Here is a 19,203-nt window from a genome sequence, read left to right as displayed (position 1 = left end):
AAACCAGACTGTAGTCAGTGAAAATGTAGGAAGTTGATATGGTCTGAAATATAAATATAGTACAATTGTAAATGTCGTCTGTGGTTTTTTTGTGTTTTTGACACCTGAGACTATACATTGTCTATGGTCAATGTATAGCAAGTTTAGTGAGTGGTGTATATTGATATTATCAGTTGATTCTTTTGAGAAGTGCTGTATGCCTCATGCTTATGCAGTCACATTCCCCCCCAGGGGATAAATATAGTCACTAAATGTATGTATGAAAGAAGACACAGAGGTGAGCTTTTATTAAAGTAGCAATTGAGCTACTTGGGTTTAAATTTGTTTTCACAGTTAGCTTGAGTATGAGCAATAAACCTAAAGTGCGTATCTGTTGGATGTCTCAGGATATCCTCTTACACGCCTTCGTAATCACTTTATCCTCACCTAGACAGGGCCTTGCCTGTAGTATATAAAACAGAAAAAAAAAGATGAAGCGTTTGCTCAGATGAATCACATTCAGTGCATGAAATTGTAGGAAACAGTGAGCAAAGATCAAGGGTGCGCTCTCCATTCTGTTTTATAATGTTGATATTCATGCAAATCTTCCTGGATGCTTTTCCTGCCCATAAATGCAAAATATAGGCAAAACATATTTAATAGGTGTTTTAAGGTATTTTGTCTGTGAAAGAACAAACAATACCTAAATCAAATGCTCATTAATATGGAGCCATAAAAACCAATACTACACATTGGCCCAAACACTAAATAACACAGAGTGGGTTGATTTACTAAAGGCAAACAGGTTGTTCACTTTGTAAGGGAAGATGTTTTTTGCAAGGTGAATTTCCTCAGAGCTTGGTGAATGTGGTGAACTTTCACTTTGCAAAGCATACCCAATCACATGCAAATAAAAAAAAAAAAAAAAACAGCATTTGTGCTTGCACATGATTGGATGATGGAAGTCAGCAGAGCTTCATCTCATTCAAAAAACTCTAAGGCAATTTCCCTTGCAAAGTCCCTTCAAGTACTTGTTTATAGTAAATAAACCACAGTATGGTCAGCATACAGACAAAGACGCGGATGCATTTTTTCCAATGCCACTGGACCTATTGTCCAGATGACAATTAACAAGGTAATTTTTTCAGAGCTCAGTCTTATCACTTATCGTTATCCTGCTGGAAGAAAGTGCCAATGAGCAGATGAAAAGACAGTTGGTGGGGCATAAGCCCTAAAAGCCTATCTCTAAGGAAGAAAAACTGCTTTCCTGCAGTGGGGCTTGCCTCTGCACTGCAAGGGCTAAATACTCTTTGAGGTCTTGAGTGTCCACAAAAAGCAGTTTTACTTACCCAATCCTCCACTCCCTTAGCAGCCAGTGATCTCCTTTACTCCCTCTTCTCTGGTAGCGGACTGTCCCTCGGGATCCTTACATTCAATGCAGGTCTATGGGTTCTACACAGCACTTGATAAAGTCAGAGGACCATTGACCGCTAGATCATATGGAAGAAGAGGACTGGTCTTACAGCCAGGAGGGAGCCTGCAAAAAAAAGGAGGACAGGGTTAGTAAAACTGCTTTTTGCAGCCACTAGACCAAAACAAGCATTTTTCCTTTCCCTTCCATTTTTCCTTTCCTGGATTTCAACTTCAAGTCAAGAAGTCAGAACCCAGCTCTCTTAAAAAAAAAACCTACCTATCATGGCCTCACACAGAACTAAGGTGTATACCTCCCATATTTCTAAAATGACAAAGAGGGACAACCTTTAGCACGAGGTATGTAGGCAAAGGACAAGCTCCTTCCACGTCACCAATTACATAAACAACAAGGGATTAATACACAAAAATAATCAGCTCAGGCTGCAACTGTTTTTCTTACCACTTTTCCTTTATACTAACTCTTCAAAATACCAAGAGCAATAATTTAGAATTTGGGTGAAGAGTTTAGTCTAGTATAACACCTACGTCCTAAGTACACCTATCATGCATTTTTCAAGATATCTATGCATTAGATTTAATAGACAACAGAGAAGGAAAGAGGGACAGGCACTGGGTTCCAAAAGAGAGACAGTCCCACCTAAGGAGGGGCAGTTGGAAGCTATGAAGCAAAGACACACTTTCCATTCACTACCTGGCTCTTTACTGCACCTCAAAGTGGTTGCATTTTTTTTGCCCTGGTGCAGCTCTGCATAGAAACCAATCAGCTTTCAAGTTTTTTGTCAAAGCTTATTTGAACAAACAGAAGTTAGAAGCTGATTGGCTACCATGCACAGCGGCACCATATTTTGCAGTCTCCAGTTTTAGTAGATCAACCTCATTGTGTTTATATTTGGCAGTGCTTTACAGAGTACATAGGACTAATCAATCCCTGTCACCTCTGTGGAGAGACTCAGAGTTTAATCTCTGCTTACCTCATACACATACTAGAGCCATTTTAGGAGAAAAACAACCTTCTAGAATGTTGTTGGATTGCAAAAAAATGGAGCACCTGGTTGCAAGGCAGGAGGTGGAGAGGCAGAAAGCATAAGTTTGCTCACTCAGTGCCAGTACACCTAGAACTAGTGAACTAGTGACTAGATGGGTAAAGAAAATAGTCAGCTTTTTCCTCTAGGATTTTGGAAAGTACAAAATTCACAAACTGAGCAGGGGCAGTAAAAATAAGAACAACTAGGACTGGGGTGAACTGCTCTGGCAGGCAGTGTGGTGGTCAATTACCATGTTTCTCAACTCCAGTCCTCAAAGCGCCCCAACGGGTCATGTTTTCAGGATTTCCCTCAGATGAAATGGCTGTGGTAATTACTAAGGCAGTGAAACTGATTAAATCACCTGTGCAAAATAATGGAGAGCCTGAAAACATGACCTGTTGGGGCTCCTTGAGGACTGGAGTTGAGGAACACTGGTCTTTTATATATGCAATTATATATGCAAATATGTTGCTGACAGTCCACAATGATGTGTGGATAGCTGTATGCAACCATGGGCAATCATGTTATCTTAGACCATAGCTTTTGTTGACAATGCATAAATCTAGACCTAGAAGGAAGAAACCCATTCAAGTGAACAGAGAATATGCATATATCAGATAAACTGCTTCTAAACATTGTCAGCAGTGGTTACTTTGTAATTCTGACACCTCAAATTAGTTCTCGATTGACAGCCTTAGAACTTTCATGTTGACCCAGAACCTTCTGTTAAAAGTTAAAACCGTGACTAACTAATTTAAAAATAATTGAGATTTAACTACAAAGGCCTCATTTAATAAAGCAGCAGTATGGCCTTACACCATTGTTTAAAAAAAAAATAAAAAAACATACATATTGTATGTAATGCATGACGGTGTGCTTTACAAATGTGCTTAGTGCTCCCCTTGCTTCAAGACTCCAAAGTAAGTGGAGTATTGTACAAATAATTGTAATTTTAAAAAAGTGAAGAAAGCATTGCATGACTTGTCCTCCTCCAGACATAAAACTCTTCTACTCTGAGAAAATTCTGGTAGGCATTGCATACTGTACACTGTTCCCCTCATTTTATGAATGACATTGCAGGCTGTAGTATGGAAAGTTTTTGCGACTGTTAAGCAGTGGTATCTGCTCTCCACTATAAATAGCCTCCTAAGTGTAGACTTTGGCTGGCTCATCAGGCCTGGTTGCCCTTGCTCTCCAGAATGGTTTCTGAGCTATTACAACCAGCCCCACCTTTATTACAGCTTCTACCTGATTTATGCCATTTCTGAGTCATTTCTCATTTCAACTTGTAGCAATAAAATCCACATTTAATTAAAGACAGGTCAGTGTACTTAAAAAGTCTTTAAATTTACTATGACATAATGATTTTCACGCCATAAAGCTGTAAATTGAAGTTAAAATGAATAGGACAAAGTGGTAGCTGGAGTAGTCAATGGTAGAAAATTAGTAAAAAGTAATATTTAATCCTAATAGACAATACAGCACAAGTATTAAATTATTTTTTTACTGGGAAAAATGTGTTTCTAAATTAGTATTTCTAATTAAAGCAGCAAAAAAGCTCATTTGGTTCACTTGCAGTTATCAGAATATTTTTATTGGCTTGTTGCCTCCCTCTTTCGTTCCAACTTGGCTTGTGTACAGTAGGGGGATAGTTCACTTTTCTCATGGACAAGGGAACAAATGCATAGTCAACCACTTGAATTTTTCAACATATAGGCATACAGTAATTTATGATATACACTTGAGCCACGCACGTTACCAAAGTGGTCATTATGCACGTTGGTGCACTCTAGTGCCATTCATTCTAAATTGTGCCCCAGTGGCCTTTTCCCTACACAGCTGCATTGCATGCATCCAGAATGCATGATAGTACACTTCAAATAAATGGGCTTCCCTAATGCAACACAAATTAGTGCATGAGATGGCGTGCTTTAAAGCAACACAAAGATTTAAATTAGCCCCGTGTAAACACTGGAGGTATGCATGCAAAGCTAAAAGGACTCTGTGAGTCCTTTATGAATATTGGAACTTTTCTGACCTTGGCTTGTGAGATTTTTTTTAAATTACCCACGTGTTTCTTTACACTGTTTTACTAAATATGTCTTTAAAATGTAACTATAATGGTTTTAGTTCAATTGTATTTTAATAGTTTTTTTAACTGTTTTTTTAATACATATAACGAATAATATCACAAAAAATTGACATAATTTGTGTAATATTTGTGTAATATGTTTGCTTCCTATGATCATCTCTTCCATCTAGTGTCCATATTGTGTTATTATCTTGATTGAGATATTTTAGGAAAATATTGCATTATGGACACTAGATGGGGCTGATATGAGACAGTCTATTGAACAAACCTTGTTTTGCTGCTTTGTCTGCCTGATAGAAAACGTCAGCTAAATTATTTATAAAGGATAAGCCCCTTCTCTGATGACTCCAATGAGTTATATAAACAAGGGATTACTTTCAGCTGGATTTGTGAAAAGAAAACTAAAAAGCTAGGAAGGAAACCACTGAAGGTTCCTTTTTCTTTACAGATGATTGATATGCATTTACTTGATCAAGATTTCCCAAATATTTCTATTTATAAAACTTTTGGGAATTAACTGTAATCAGTGTGTAGTGAAGTTATGTAGGATTGATTCCAAGAATAATATAATTTATCTAAAATACAGGCAAGTAGTTTACGTTTTTTACAGTCCATTTTGTTGTCTTTTGTATAAACATCAATAATCCCATTTTGTGGTGTGCTGCTCTAATCAAAGCACTGTGACTAGGTATTGTTCAAAATGGAGTTTGTTCAAATTTTAACTGGTTCAGTGCTGCTTTATTGCTAAGGTCAAATGTATATTTTTCAGAAAATGATTGTCAATCAAAGGATACCTGTCATGAGAGAAAAACTTCTGTCATCGTTGCTGACAACCATATGAAAAACCCAGTTGCCTGACTGTCATACTTATCCATCAATGCTGAGTCAGGGAACAGGAACAATTATACAAATTAGGAAATCTGACATCATTTGTTGCATGCATTTTGGTTTTTGGTCAATGGTTCAGAACTTACTGGAGCCAGAGGCAACCAGGCAACTTGTAGTTTCAGAAGGAGGTGAGAAACAGCAATCAGCTTATTTCTCTGGTGACAGGTGTTCTTTAAATCTGAAGTTTAGATGTGGCAATTTTTACATAGTTATATTGGTCCAGCTTGGATCAATGTAAGTGTGTACAGTAGGTGCCTTATGCAGGCTCTAGATGGTGCAAATTTATTTCCTGCAACATCGGAAGGAAAGAAAATTGCAGAATTCCCCCATCAACACAGACAATGCTGACAGGGGAATCCCTCCTGCCGAGCGATTGTCTTCTCTCAGGAGGGTGAGTTTAGCCATCCACGCCGGGAGAAGACAGGGATTATTGCTAGCAGTTACGGCAGCCGCTAGTTTTAATTGCAAGTAAAATCCGGCAGGCTGGTTGTACCCAAGTTGATCGCTCGGTCACCTTGGTACATTCAGCCTGCCCATACACGGTTTATATCGAGATTCGAATCGTCTATGGCTGGCCTTAATTGTGGGATCCCTGTGGAATCTGAAAATCCTATTGCTGCAGGAGGTCACTCATTTAGAGAACACTTTGAATTTTCTTTTTTTTAATCAAATCATTTTTTATTGAGTTTTTTCATTATACAATAAAAATTCAAAAACACACAAAACATTTCCATCAAATAACCCCACCTAACAACAACACCCACAAACAAGGAAAGAATTGAATTTTCTAAATGAATGCAAAGTGTTCTCTGAGTGGACAAGGTGAAGAATGTGAAGTAACCTCTCCACTTTGTTCAATGGTGCTCAAGCCAAGCAATTAACCTCCTGTGTTCACAATGCAGCGGGCAGCCACTCGGCACGGGACCCAAAAGCTAGCAGCCTGCTACAGTGATTTCCAGCTTCCGCAAGGTTTTCAGAGTCATGGCACATAAATACTTATATTAGTACAAGCTGAACCAATGTAACTATGTCAAAATTGCCATACTCAAATTTCAGCTTTAAAGGAATATGTACATTTATATGAAAGGTCCGTTATCTGCAATGCACAGAAGGGTCCACGAGGGCTGGATTGCCTAGCACTGTGCTGCGCTGAAAAAAAGTACTGCATGCAGTATTTTTTTCAGTGCATTGTGCCTGCACACCACTGCAACACGTTATTGTGAGATCCGAGGGCAAAGGAGACGAGGCATTTTGCCATGTCCATGCAGTGGGACTGTGCTGGAATAGCTGCCCAACGTAGTCCCACCACATCTGCTGAGAACCATCCCTTATTTCATCAGCTTCTAGGTTGGTTGACCTGACTTAAAATGAGTTATAAAAAATAATATCTTAGCAAATACGTATTTCCTTCTACATCCTTGAATGGAAAGAGTTTATAGTCTTCTAAGTTAGTATAATATTAAAGGCAAAGTAGACATTGACTTCAGAGTGGCATACAGTAGCTTTTCTTAAGCCATACCTGTCTCCCCATAACTGTTCTATGTTATCTTGTAGGCTGGACGAGACATTTACTGTCAAAGTGGCAGACTTTGGCCTTGCAAGAGATGTTTATGACAAAGAATACTACAGTGTGCACAATAAAACTGGAGCAAAACTACCTGTGAAATGGATGGCACTTGAAAGCCTTCAGACGCAAAAGTTCACTACAAAATCAGATGTGGTAAATGATGTTTTATGTATAATTTAAATTTTTTTTTAAATCTGTATTGTAACTTCAAAGCACACTGACTATACAGTACACACTAGCAAATACGTCCCCTCTCTTATTGCAATCATTTTACCATTGTTTGCATGTGTATTGTTTCAGGCTTAACACGATAATAGTGATAAACAAATTTATGAAACAGTGCTATAAATGAAAAAATATTGGAGGAAAACAAGTGGTTCTTTTAAGAGGAATTCCAGGTATGGATATTTTATACAGTTACAGCCTGGATCAATGTAACTATACAATATATATATACCATACCTGGCCAATGTCCCTGGAAGCTAGAAATCACTTAAAGTGGATGTAAATCCGAATTTTTTATTTTTTTTTTTATGTCAAAATGTAGAGTATAAGATTTCCTATCATTTGAGCCCAGTCTTGCCACAAAGAGTTAATCCAGCTCCGAGCAATCCTCTTTTATTGTTCAGTGAGAAAAACTTTGTCAAATCCTCCCCCTTGCTGTGACTAACAGGTGATTTACATATCTCGTGCACTAGCCTAAGACATGCAGTGTTTTTTAATTCCCACCCACTCCTTTCTTCAGCAGCTCTGCAAGGATTGGCTGTTCCACACCTCAGCATGATTTGGCATGCTGAAGTCATGTGGTTACTTTCCTGTCTTTTCACTGGATGTTAGAGATCATAGCAGAAGTTCAGTGTAAGAAATACACAGAGAAAAATGCATGTTGACAAGGGAAGTGTAGAGGTGGGCGGGGAGTCTACTGACATCACAACTCCACCCACCGAGCTCCAGACAACAGACCCACCCACAAAATATGCAGTTTTTCAGCTCTCATAACAGACAGAGGGGAGACATTTGATAGGTAAAGATACATGCAGGAGCCATGTATATCCTTATAGATAACCCCTATGGCAGTAGTTTAGAAAGGATGACATTGGGTTTACATCCACTTTAAGTAGACGCCACTATTCCAGTAATCTCTACTTGTGAGAGATTACCCCGCCTCTTCACCTTGTCCGAGAGCGATTTACATTTATTTAGAGAATGCAAAGCATTCTCTAATTGGTGCGAATGTCAAGCGGCTGAGACCCAGAAGCAAGTAAAGTAAACAGGAGTAGCGGTTTCTACTTCAGTATTTTATAGCTCCCAGGGGTATCAGCTAGAAATGGTATATACATAGTAACATTAGTCCAAGCTGGACCAGTGTAACTAATCTAAAAATATACCAAAATTAGAAGATAAACCGCGTTCATCAAAATCAATATTAAATCAATCACAACAAAAAAGTGCTGGACTAAAAACTAAAATAACAAATTATATAAAAAATACATGAATGCAAATAAATTCATATACATATATATATATATATTGAAAGATGTGACAACAAATAAAGTGCTTATTTGCTTGGTGCAAATTACATAAATAAGTTCATATATGAAGTTCTTATGATTCACAATAAAGTGCTTGCTGTGATTCTCAAAAAAGGGCACCAAACATACTATCTGTGCCACTCCAATGGAAAAATCGTGCTCCCAGGTGAAAACACTCCACACTTACCAGAAATATTTGACCTCTCTTCTCAAACAAGGTCAAAACTGGTTTAGGTAGGTGTATCCCTAAATAGTAGTTATGGTTAATCCTCCATCGATGTCCCAGGCTCTTTTGGACGATTATAAAGCAACATATCCTAAAGGCATTCCTGTATCTTTAAACGATCCTTTGTAAACTTTATTTGCAAGGGGGAGACATGAAAGATTCCTTCATAGTGTAGTATTTCAAATTGTTATTGCAAAATAATAATAATTGCACTTACAACTTACACAATAAAAACAAGCATCAATAAGGAATTGAAAAACGCCGGTTTGCACAACACCTGCGTTCAAGAAGCCAGAAATGACATGTCCTGGAAAGTCCCACCCTTGTAAGTGGTGGAATTATTTACCCTAATTTTCCTTTAGAACCTCTTGAAACACACTTGCCGCTACATCTATAAAATTAGCAGTTCAATATAAACACAAATCTCTTTTCTATTACAGGAATAATGCATTGGTACAACAAAAGAATAAACTAATCTTGAGAGACAGGGCCTGTTTAGGGCCTTGTGCACACTATTCTCTTCTCTGAACACTTTTCTCCTGACAGGAGAAAAGCAGCGTTAGAAATGTGCATAAAGCTGCATTTTTCAAATTGAAAACTTGAACTGAATAATAATAATATTCACTGAAATGAATATATGCTCAAGTGCTAAGTATGCCTAGAATTTAGGTGCATTTACACATGTTTAGGTGCACCTGGCATTTTTTTGCCCAAACGTTGCTCTCCTGAAGACAATTTTGGTGCATTCAGATTTTTTCTCCTAAACAACCCTGCCTCTAATCTCATCTAATAGCCTATGTGTGCATAGACATGTAGGGGTTGATTTACTAAAACTGGAGAGTGCAAAATCTGGTGCAGCTCTGCATAGAAACCAATCAACTTCCATTTATTTTTTTTTATTTTTTTTGGAAAAGCTTAATAGAACAAGCTGAAGTTAGAAGCTGATGGCTACCATACATAGCTGTACCAGATTTTGCACTCTCCAGTGTTAGTAAATCAAATCGTAGACTATCATAGAGGGCTGTTTAGGGGCTGAAAAAAACTTTAAAATGCCTTTAAAATGGACGTTTGACAGAGGCCTATTAGTGACTGGAAACAGAGAAAATATCTGAGCTGCCTAAAGCAGCCAACTTGTTTGCAGCAATAGTTTCTCTGATACATAGAAGAAAAAGATAACGGATTAGTTGCTGAGGCAGGACAGATGCTATTTTCTCCTATTTAATACATATTTGTTGACATAGCTGCTGAGAATTGCATCAGACCGAATAAGTAAATTATGTGATAATTTCTCTGAAAAAAAAACTTGTAGTTGCTTTTGAAGCCAAATGTCCAAGCCAGTACCACCCAAATCTTTGAGGCTGTAACTTACAAAATGGTCACTTATAAACTATGATGGGGTTTCCATTAAACATCTGCTTACCATATTAATATGCTCACCTGGGACCGTAGAAGTCCTCTGTGAGAAACGTGTTTCAGAAAAACATCTTTCTTAAATTAAGTGAAACTGGAGGTCTAGGAATGTGTCGGTGCAATACAATATGTTGCCATACAATATTACTAAGGGATTACATAGGGCCTGGAAGTACATGAAAACAAAGGAATGTCATTTGTTACATTTCATAAATACAATTGTATTTAGCATTTACAGCAGAATTCTAGTACACAAAACATTGTTCATTTTTCGCCTACATAAATTGTTAGGGTGGATCTTTACATGAAAAGAAAAATACTTATAGCAAAATTATAGTGTGTTTTAACTGAGCACATATTTTTATTATAGTCTTTATGTTAACTCTATTTTAATCTTAATTTTACATGCTTGCTCTTATTTTGTTATTGTATTAAAGCGGTTGTATACCCTGCTTTGTGATTTTTACCTACAGGTAAGCCTATAAAAAGGCTTACCTGTAGGTAAAATTAATATCTTCTAAACCTGCATGGTTTAGGAGATATTCACCTTGCATGCAGCCGCTGACGTCAGCAGCTCTGAAGGTCCAGTGGATACTGAAATCAGAGCTCCTTGCTGGAACGGAGGACTCCTGCGCATACGCGGGAGTGACGTAATCGCGGCTCCACCCACTCACAGCGCCAGAGCCACGAACCTGGAAGAAACGCCGAGGGAACATGTCAGTTCCCTCAGCGGTGACCAGAAGGCGCTACGGAGGCTTTGTTCTAAGGTAAGTATTTCATAATGCGCTAGTATGTGATGCATACTAGCTCATTATGCCTTTGCCTTACAGGTTTTTTCTTTTGGTCGGGCATACAACCTCTTTAAAGAGGAATTCCAGTTATGAATATTTTATACATAGTTACATTGGACCATGTTGAGGTAATGGTGTCTACATTAGTGATTTCCAGCTACCAGGGGCATCAGACAGGTATGGTATATGCATAGTCACATTGGTCCAAAATGGAAAAATGTAAGTATGCATGAAACATGTATGTAATATCCATACTTGGAATTCATCTTTAATATAGACATTTGAAAATCAAATGTTCTCAGTAAAGTTTCTATGCTTTTCTCTTAACAGCTGTTGAGATAAAATATGAGCCCCACAGAATGTTTGTTTTTTCAGATGTGTCAACCAAATGTCTTGCATTGCAAGGAGTATCAGAAAAGAGCTATTCTCTAGAACTGCAAAGCCTCCATGTGCATATACATTTACCAATTATACATAGAAACAAGGTTTTTAAAGTATTAATACACATTGATAAAATAATCATACCACATATTGGTTCATCGATCTGATCTGTTTTACATATGTACCTACTTTACATTCCCTTAAAAGAAGTTTTACACTTACAATCTAGCATGCCAGCACTTTTATATGAGAATGGAAAACAAATGAAACAACCATGGGCCAGTGGTCTCACTGTAAAGCCACTATGAGCTCTTTCTTTTCAACCCAGCGGGTAAACGGAAAAAAAACTGTCAGCTCCGGTCAGAGCCGCTGTACTAACAATCACTATTGTGTTCTGACGGGGGAAGGACTCTCCCGCCAGAACACTCTGATTGGATTGATCCGACAGAAGCCAACCAAACAACCGGCTTTTGTCGTACCGGCTGCCATACACACAGACCGAATGATGACTGTTTTTTATTGAACTGACCAATGCCACCCGGCATTTCCCCCATGTGTACGGGTGTGTTAGCTGAGCATTCAGATGTGCTTATTTGAACTGTAGGCTTCCAACTGTAGATATTTCAGTTATATGGTGACGGCCTAATGGAGACATTACCTGTCTAAATCTATTTGGGCACTGCCATGAATTCATTTTGCATAGGTTTAAACTCCACTCTTTGACTTGTACCTATAGGTAAGCCTATAATAAAGCTTAACAATTTGTACTGTATTTCCTGCAATGCATACTAGCACATTATGGCTCTACCTTGCAGGTCAGAAAAAAAAAGACACCTACTGCTTTAACAGCTCTAAAGTTTCAGATTAAAAACATGGGCAGAGTTCAACCAATGAACTAATTCTGTAGCTGGAACATATACAAAATAAAGGAAATTATTATATGGTTTTAAAACCCCAAGTTTTTCTAGACAAATTATATTATTTGGCTATAGGATTGTTTATATATTTTTTTCAATGTTTCATGTTTTTCACATACAAGCTATTAGCTAGTACTAACGTGTCTAATTGTTTCTAGTGGTCATTTGGTGTGCTGTTATGGGAGCTAATGACAAGAGGAGCACCCCCATATCCTGATGTCAACTCATTTGATATAACTATTTATTTACTGCAAGGACGAAGACTACTACAGCCTGAATACTGCCCTGATCAACTGTAAGTGTCAGATCTGAAATTATAGCATAAAAGTTGTCTATAATTCCAACAATGCGAGTTTTGTATCATTAAAATATAAGTTGTAGTCCCGGCAAGTGATAGTTAAGGATAGTTAGCTGCCGGCATCCTTAACAACCAGTAAACATGGTTGTTGCCATATCCTTAACAGCCGATGAGTCATCAACTGTTATTGGGGTTTCCCACTGACAGCTGAGTATAAAAGGAATTGCTGGCAATAAAGATTTAAGGGAAAAAAACGGCGTGGGGTCCCCCCCAATCCATACCAGGCCCTTAGGGTCTGGCATAGGCGTCACCAGGGGGGGGCTATCGAGGCTGGAGCCCCGAATGTGGAGCTCATAGCCCCGAGTCTCAGCGGGTGTGGACTGTGGAGGAGAGAAGAGCCGGCGGGTCGCTGCTGTGGCGGGCGGCATTGGAGGTGGAGGAGGGACGATCAGGCATGTACAGGCACTGAGCCATCGGACCGCCACCCCCCCCCCCTCGCAGCGCTCACCTCTTCTCCCTGCTTATGCAGCGCGGCTGCATACAAACATGATCCTAGGAGTGGACACTGATAAGCTTATTGTACGATCCAGAAGTCATGCAGCCGCACACAGCTGTGACATGAACTTCCTCGGCACTCGTTCTCTTGTTCTTTCCTTCCCCCGCTCTTCATCCTGTCTGCTGTCACGGAGAATCTAGATGAGAGCGGGGGAAGGAAAGAACAAGAGAACGAGTGCCGAGGAAGTTCATGTCACAGCTGTGTGCGGCTGCATGACTTCTGGATCGTACAATAAGCTTATCAGGGTCCACTCCTAGGATCATGTCTGTATGCCTATATAAGCAGGGAGAGGAGGTGAGCGCTGGGAGGGGGGATAGAGCAGCATGAGGGGGGGGGAATAGAGGAGCACGGGGACCAGAGCAGGGGGGGGGACCAGCAGAGCACATGTGGGACCAAAACAGCATTCGGGGGATCAGCGGAGCATGCAGGGGACCAGCGCAGCACACAGCACGCGGCGGACCAGAGGAGCATAGGCGGACCAGAGGAGCATAGGCGGACCAGAGGAGCACGGGCGAAACAGAGGAGCATAGGCGGACCAGCGCAGCACGCGGGGGACCAGCGCAGCACAGGCGGACCAGAGGAGCACAGGCGGACCAGAGGAGCACAGGCGGACCAGCGCAGCACAGGCGGACCAGCGCAGCACAGGCGGACCAGCGCAGCACGCGGGGGACCAGCGCAGCACGCGGGGGACCAGAGGAGCACAGGGGGACCAGAGGAGCACAGGGGGACCAGAGGAGCATGCGGGGGACCAACGCAGCACGCGGCGGACCAACGCAGCACGTGGGGGACCAGAGGAGCACAGGGGGACCAAAGCAGCATGCGGGGGACCAGAGGAGCACAGGGGGACCAACGCAGCACGCGGGGGACCAGCGCAGCACGCGGGGAACCAGAGGAGCACAGGGGGACCAGAGGAGCACAGGGGGACCAGCACAGCACGCGGGGGACCAGAGGAGCACAGGGGGACCAGCACAGCACGCGGTGGACCAGAGGAGCACAGGGGGACCAGCACAGCAGGTGGTGGACCAGAGGAGCACAGGGGGACCAGCGCAGTGCTGGGGACCAGAGCAGCACGTGGGGGACCAGAGAAGCACAGGGGGACCACAGGAGCAAGGGGGACCAGAAGATCCGGCATGGGTGAGACCTGTCAAAGTTGGCCGGTCTGGATGAAGTCCAGGGCCAAATTTTTGTCTCAGTCCAGCCCTGGAGACGAGCAGGCGGACAAGCAGAGATGACATCATCTCTCTCCGCCCACCCATCACCAATCTTCCGCTTTCACAGCTGGGACTTCAATGTGGGAGCGATGTGCGGCGGGGAGCAGAGAGATGATGTCATCTCTCACTGCTTGCCACACATCAGCGCTCTTCTGCCCTCACTAAATGGGCCTCTTCAATGTCGGAGGTGTGGTGGGGAGCAGAGAGATTACATCATCTCTCACTGCCCGCCCTGCATCTCCGCTCTCCTGCCCTCACTAAATGGGCCAGTGCTGCCAGCCTGCCACCAATGCAGCGAGAATGCACATTTAGTGGCACTGGCTGGCATAGCAAGTGACAATCTGCTAATGGTGGCAAGTGACAATCTGCTAATGGTGGCAAGTGACAATCTGCTAATGGTGGCAGGTGACGTGGCAAGTGACATTCTGCTAATGGTGGCAGGTGATGTGGCAAGTGACAATCTGCAAATGGTGGCAAGTGACAATCTGCAATGGGTGGCAAGTGACAATCTGCAAATGGTGGCAGATGATGTGGCAAGTGACAATCTGCAAATGGTGGCAAGTGACAATCTGCAATGGGTGGCAAGTGACAATCTGCAAATGGTGGCAGATGATGTGGCAAGTGACACGCCCAGGGCTCCCACTGATTCTGCATTATGGTGAGTTGAACCACTTCATTATATATTACAATATGACAATAGAAACAATGCGCTTTGATCACCCTGACACCATATCAACCATGGTGCCATGAAGATTGAAACGCCAACACCAGCCTTCTTTTGCCCGCAAAAAATTGCTTACCACCAGCGTGCACCCACCCACCCCCCCCCCCCCCCCACCCCCCGGTTGGTGACCGCTGCTATGGGCTATAGCCCCAGATCTTTTTCAGACCTAGCAACGCCCCTGGGGTCTGGTATGAATTTTGAGGGCAACCCCCGTGTCAAAAATGTTTTTCAAACGGCGTTTGGATCCCCCCAAAATCCATACTAGACCCTTAGCTGAACATGCAGCCTGGCAGATCACAAAAAGGGGGGACTGGCGAGTGCCACCCCCCCCCTTAACCATACCAGGCCACATGCTCTCAACAGTAGCTTTTTAAGTGAATGGTGAATAAAAAATGTGAAAAACGTGCGGTATCATACCGCATACTCGAATGTGAATGAAGCTCACTATCACTAATAACAGTAATAATTCAAATAATATAATAAAAGTACTGCTACTTTTTTGTCAATCTGTTAAAAGCAGGTGTGCTGATAAGATATTTTATAGTCATAGGGGTTATTTACTAAAGGAGTAGAGTATTTTCGCAATATAAAATGAATTTTCAACTTAGTAGTGAATGAGGTGAAACTAAGCAAAAATGTACGCTGCAAAGGATGCCTAATCATATGCAAGACAAATTTATAAAATTGCCTTTGCAAAGTGAAACATTGTTTAGCTTAGCAAAATGAGGTGAAGCATGTGAAGTAAAAATCCTATTTTTGTCATTTACTTTGCAAAGTGAACATGCTGAAGCATAGTGAACATAGTGAAAAAAACTCACTTTGCAGCCAGTGCGTGGTTTATGTGAGGCACATTTTCTCTGAGGACTAGGATCAGTGTGCATTGTCCTTCTGCATCATGTGTCTGATAGTAATGGTTTGATATATTTATGTAGTATTTTATACTATAGGTTTGTTTACTACAGATTTATTACATTTGTTTTTTGTTTTTTTTTTGTAAAAAAATAGGTTTGAAGTTATGTTGAAATGCTGGCATCCAAAACCAGAGTCACGTCCAACGTTTTCTGAATTAGTTTCAAAAATTTCATCTCTTTTTTCAACATTCATTGGAGAGCATTATGTGCTTATCAACACAACATACGTCAATATAAAATGTACTGCCCCCTATCCATCTCTTCTACAGGCTGAAGAAAACACAGATTTCAATCTGGATACATGACTTTTTCCTACCCACCCATGTGACTGAGTCTCTTACTCTTGAACTTCAAGAAGATCTTTTTGTCCAAGTACTTCGATGTTATATGTCAACGCAGTTGACGTTGCTTTCACTTTTGTTATATTGCACTAGAAGCAGACATTTGTTCATTATTGTGACTACAGACTGCTGTACAAAGGATGGTACATGATACACATTTTTATTGACATGTTTGGAAAATGGTTACTTTTTCTTGTGTTTAACATTGATATTGTTGCTATGTGTTCAGCACAGTTCTAGGAAAGCTACTGATAGTCGGAAGTGAATGGCTATTCTCAGAACATCTCCAAAACAATGTGAGCTCTATGCTGTAATGTCTGTATAGCACTTTTATCTAGGGAGATAGCTGCTGACTGTAGTGCAAAATTCTCAGCCAGATACTGGAAAAATTGGTGGACGATAAATGAAGAACATTTTACTGGAGAAGAAAGAATAATCAGAATGAAGTTGAACTGCTAGATTAAAAGAGCAGTAATGAGAATAAAATGAATGTTGGGAGCAGAGGACTTAACAAAACTCATATAATAGTACAAATAATGGTTACCATTCCAAGGTAATGTAGTACAGTCACACTGGCAGTAACTGCTATATAATACAGCAGTGATGCTCCTGTGTTTCTATGGGTGAGTTAAGAAGACCAAAGATAGTCTTGAAGCCGAAGAGAGCGTGCATAAACTAGGAGTTAGGCTGGTCATACATGTTCAATTCTCTTGTACAATTTTCCTTTAGATTTTCCTTAAACTATGTAGCGCAAGGGCCTGCCTAATTGGATACAATTGTTTAGTTTTGACCTCATATTATATGATTTTTGGTTATTTTAAAGGAAAATTGTACAAGAAATTTGAACATGTTTGGCTAGCCTTATGCCGCGTACACACAATTGGAATTTTGGTCGGAAAAGGGTATGATGGCTTTTCCGACGAGATTCCGCTCAAGCTTGCCTTGCATACACACGGTCACACAAAAGTTCTCTAAACTTTCGACCGTCAAGAGCGCAGTGATGTTCAAAACACTTTTGTTGGCTGGAATTCCGCCAGCAAAAGTCCTATATAGCATACACATGGTCGCATTTTCCGAACAAAACCTTTCATCAGAGTTTTGCTGGCGGCATTTCTGATCGTGTGTACGGGGCATAAGACATTATCTGAACATATCAGAAAGGGCACTAAATTCTCTGCCATAGTGTGCTATAATTTCTGGAGCATATAGCATCATTTGCAATGCATAAGGTATGATATATTCATCAGGATGCCCTCCAGAGCCTGAAAAAATTGCACCTTCTGTGCCCATGGTACCTTAACCAGTGGCCCCATCACATTTCTGTGTTTTATATTTGGGAGGTGAAAAATAAAAGAAGGTAGTATTTTTATAAAGGATAACAAAATGAAGAAACCGTGCATTAGTCTACAAAGCAAATGTCCTCAGGGACCAAGCGTAATAAAGGGTTTGTGTACTGGTGCGATTTTACCATTGGTGTTTTGCTAGAGCCAAGTTCTGCTCACTGCAAGTTGAAAGATCCAAATTTCCATGAAAGTTTCACTAAACTCTTTAGGGAAAGATCCAAGCTGTGTACACTGGAGTAAAAACAGAAAATGCTAGAGGCAGGTAAACATTAACTGTTGACACTCATGCGCTTCTGGCACTTTCCTAAATGGCTCTAAACAGCCTGCAGTGAATTAAGTTTAGCTGAAATAGAACACAGGTGGAAATATGGCATTCATATACATGAGCCCCGATAAAATGATGGTATATTGCTTTTATTATTGTTGAGAAAATTGTACTTTGTTTTCTTATTTTACACTGTACTTATCAAATGTAACTCTCAAAGCAGAGTGGTCAACACTGGAAAGCTCATCATGCAATGTTGAGCTAAAAACTTTCATATCGGAGAAAAGAGATGGACCAATTATTGATGGAAACATAGTCAGTCAATCATAACTGAAGACTTTTAAACAAATGAAGTGTTCATCACTCTAGACAAAGTGGAAAAGCAGCTTCCAGTTCACCTAAGTTGCTTTCTCAGAAACTGCCACTTCCAGAACACAAGCTTGGTTGCACTGTTTAAGCTTGAGCAGTTGATTACACACTTTACAAACCTGATTCTGTCAAAAGAGTGATGTGAACGCTGGAGCAGCACATTTATTACATCTAAACAATGACTGGAAACACAATGTGTGTTCCTGTGGATTTGTTTTGGGTTTTTTTTTCACCTAAAGTTGTACCGTTTGTTTTTTTTTTTTTTTGTTATTTGTTTTTTTTTTGGTGTAGGATGTAACTGGATGTGTTGATTTAAAGTTTTATATTTTTATAATAAATGTGTATTTTTAAGGCGATGTACAATGTTACATTAATGTGTAAAGGGAAAAAGCTGGTGAAATATGTGTATTTTTAATTTTTCAAGTACAATTAAAGTTTAAAAATACCCTTCTTACTGATGTCATGTGTAAGAAGTGTGTACCAGTTGTTGAATCATACTGGAAAGTGTGGTTGTTGCATTTATGACAAATATGTGTGAACTGCAGTTTTTGTGCAGTAGCTGACTGTTATACCACTAGGAAGCACTTTATGGAGAATGAAGCCCTGGTTTTAGTAGATAGAAAACCCTGGAGTCAGAAAACCACAAACAGGCACACTCATTGAAAACATCCATGTGAGCATTTGAAAACCAATGCATAATACAGCAGATAGTATAAACATATATATATATATTATTTTCTTTTTTTTTTCTTTTTACTTTGTTGCCTCAAAATAAATAGGCATAGTGAAAAAAATATAATATGGATTACTGTGCAGTCTAAATAATAGAAAAAATTGTAGAAAACAGAAAATCTGAGTTACAGCTGTGAAGAAAATGAACACAAAAGAACATATTGTTATAATTAAAATAATAAATCTTTCTATACAAGCCATCAATATCTCC

The 19,203-nt window shown here is 40.2% G+C and overlaps 1 protein-coding gene across 3 annotated transcripts in view; it reads left to right on the top strand.

Annotated features, from left to right (window-relative positions):
* MET (MET proto-oncogene, receptor tyrosine kinase) overlaps positions 1-18,710 on the top strand; it is a 212,544-nt gene extending 193,834 nt beyond the window's left edge. For all 3 annotated transcript variants that reach the window (XM_073619840.1, XM_073619841.1, XM_073619842.1), the window contains 3 exons: positions 6,973-7,138; positions 12,401-12,537; positions 16,037-18,710. In XM_073619840.1, coding sequence (XP_073475941.1) covers positions 6,973-7,138; positions 12,401-12,537; positions 16,037-16,247 — 514 coding nt within the window. In that variant the 3' untranslated portion in view covers positions 16,248-18,710. The remainder of the gene's footprint in view (positions 1-6,972; positions 7,139-12,400; positions 12,538-16,036) is intronic.
* The last annotated feature ends 493 nt before the right edge of the window (positions 18,711-19,203 follow it).

Source organism: Aquarana catesbeiana, linkage group LG03 (genome assembly GCF_042186555.1).
Source record: "Aquarana catesbeiana isolate 2022-GZ linkage group LG03, ASM4218655v1, whole genome shotgun sequence".
Taxonomy (NCBI): Eukaryota; Metazoa; Chordata; class Amphibia; order Anura; family Ranidae; genus Aquarana; species Aquarana catesbeiana.
This window is presented reverse-complemented; position numbering and strand designations above follow the sequence as displayed.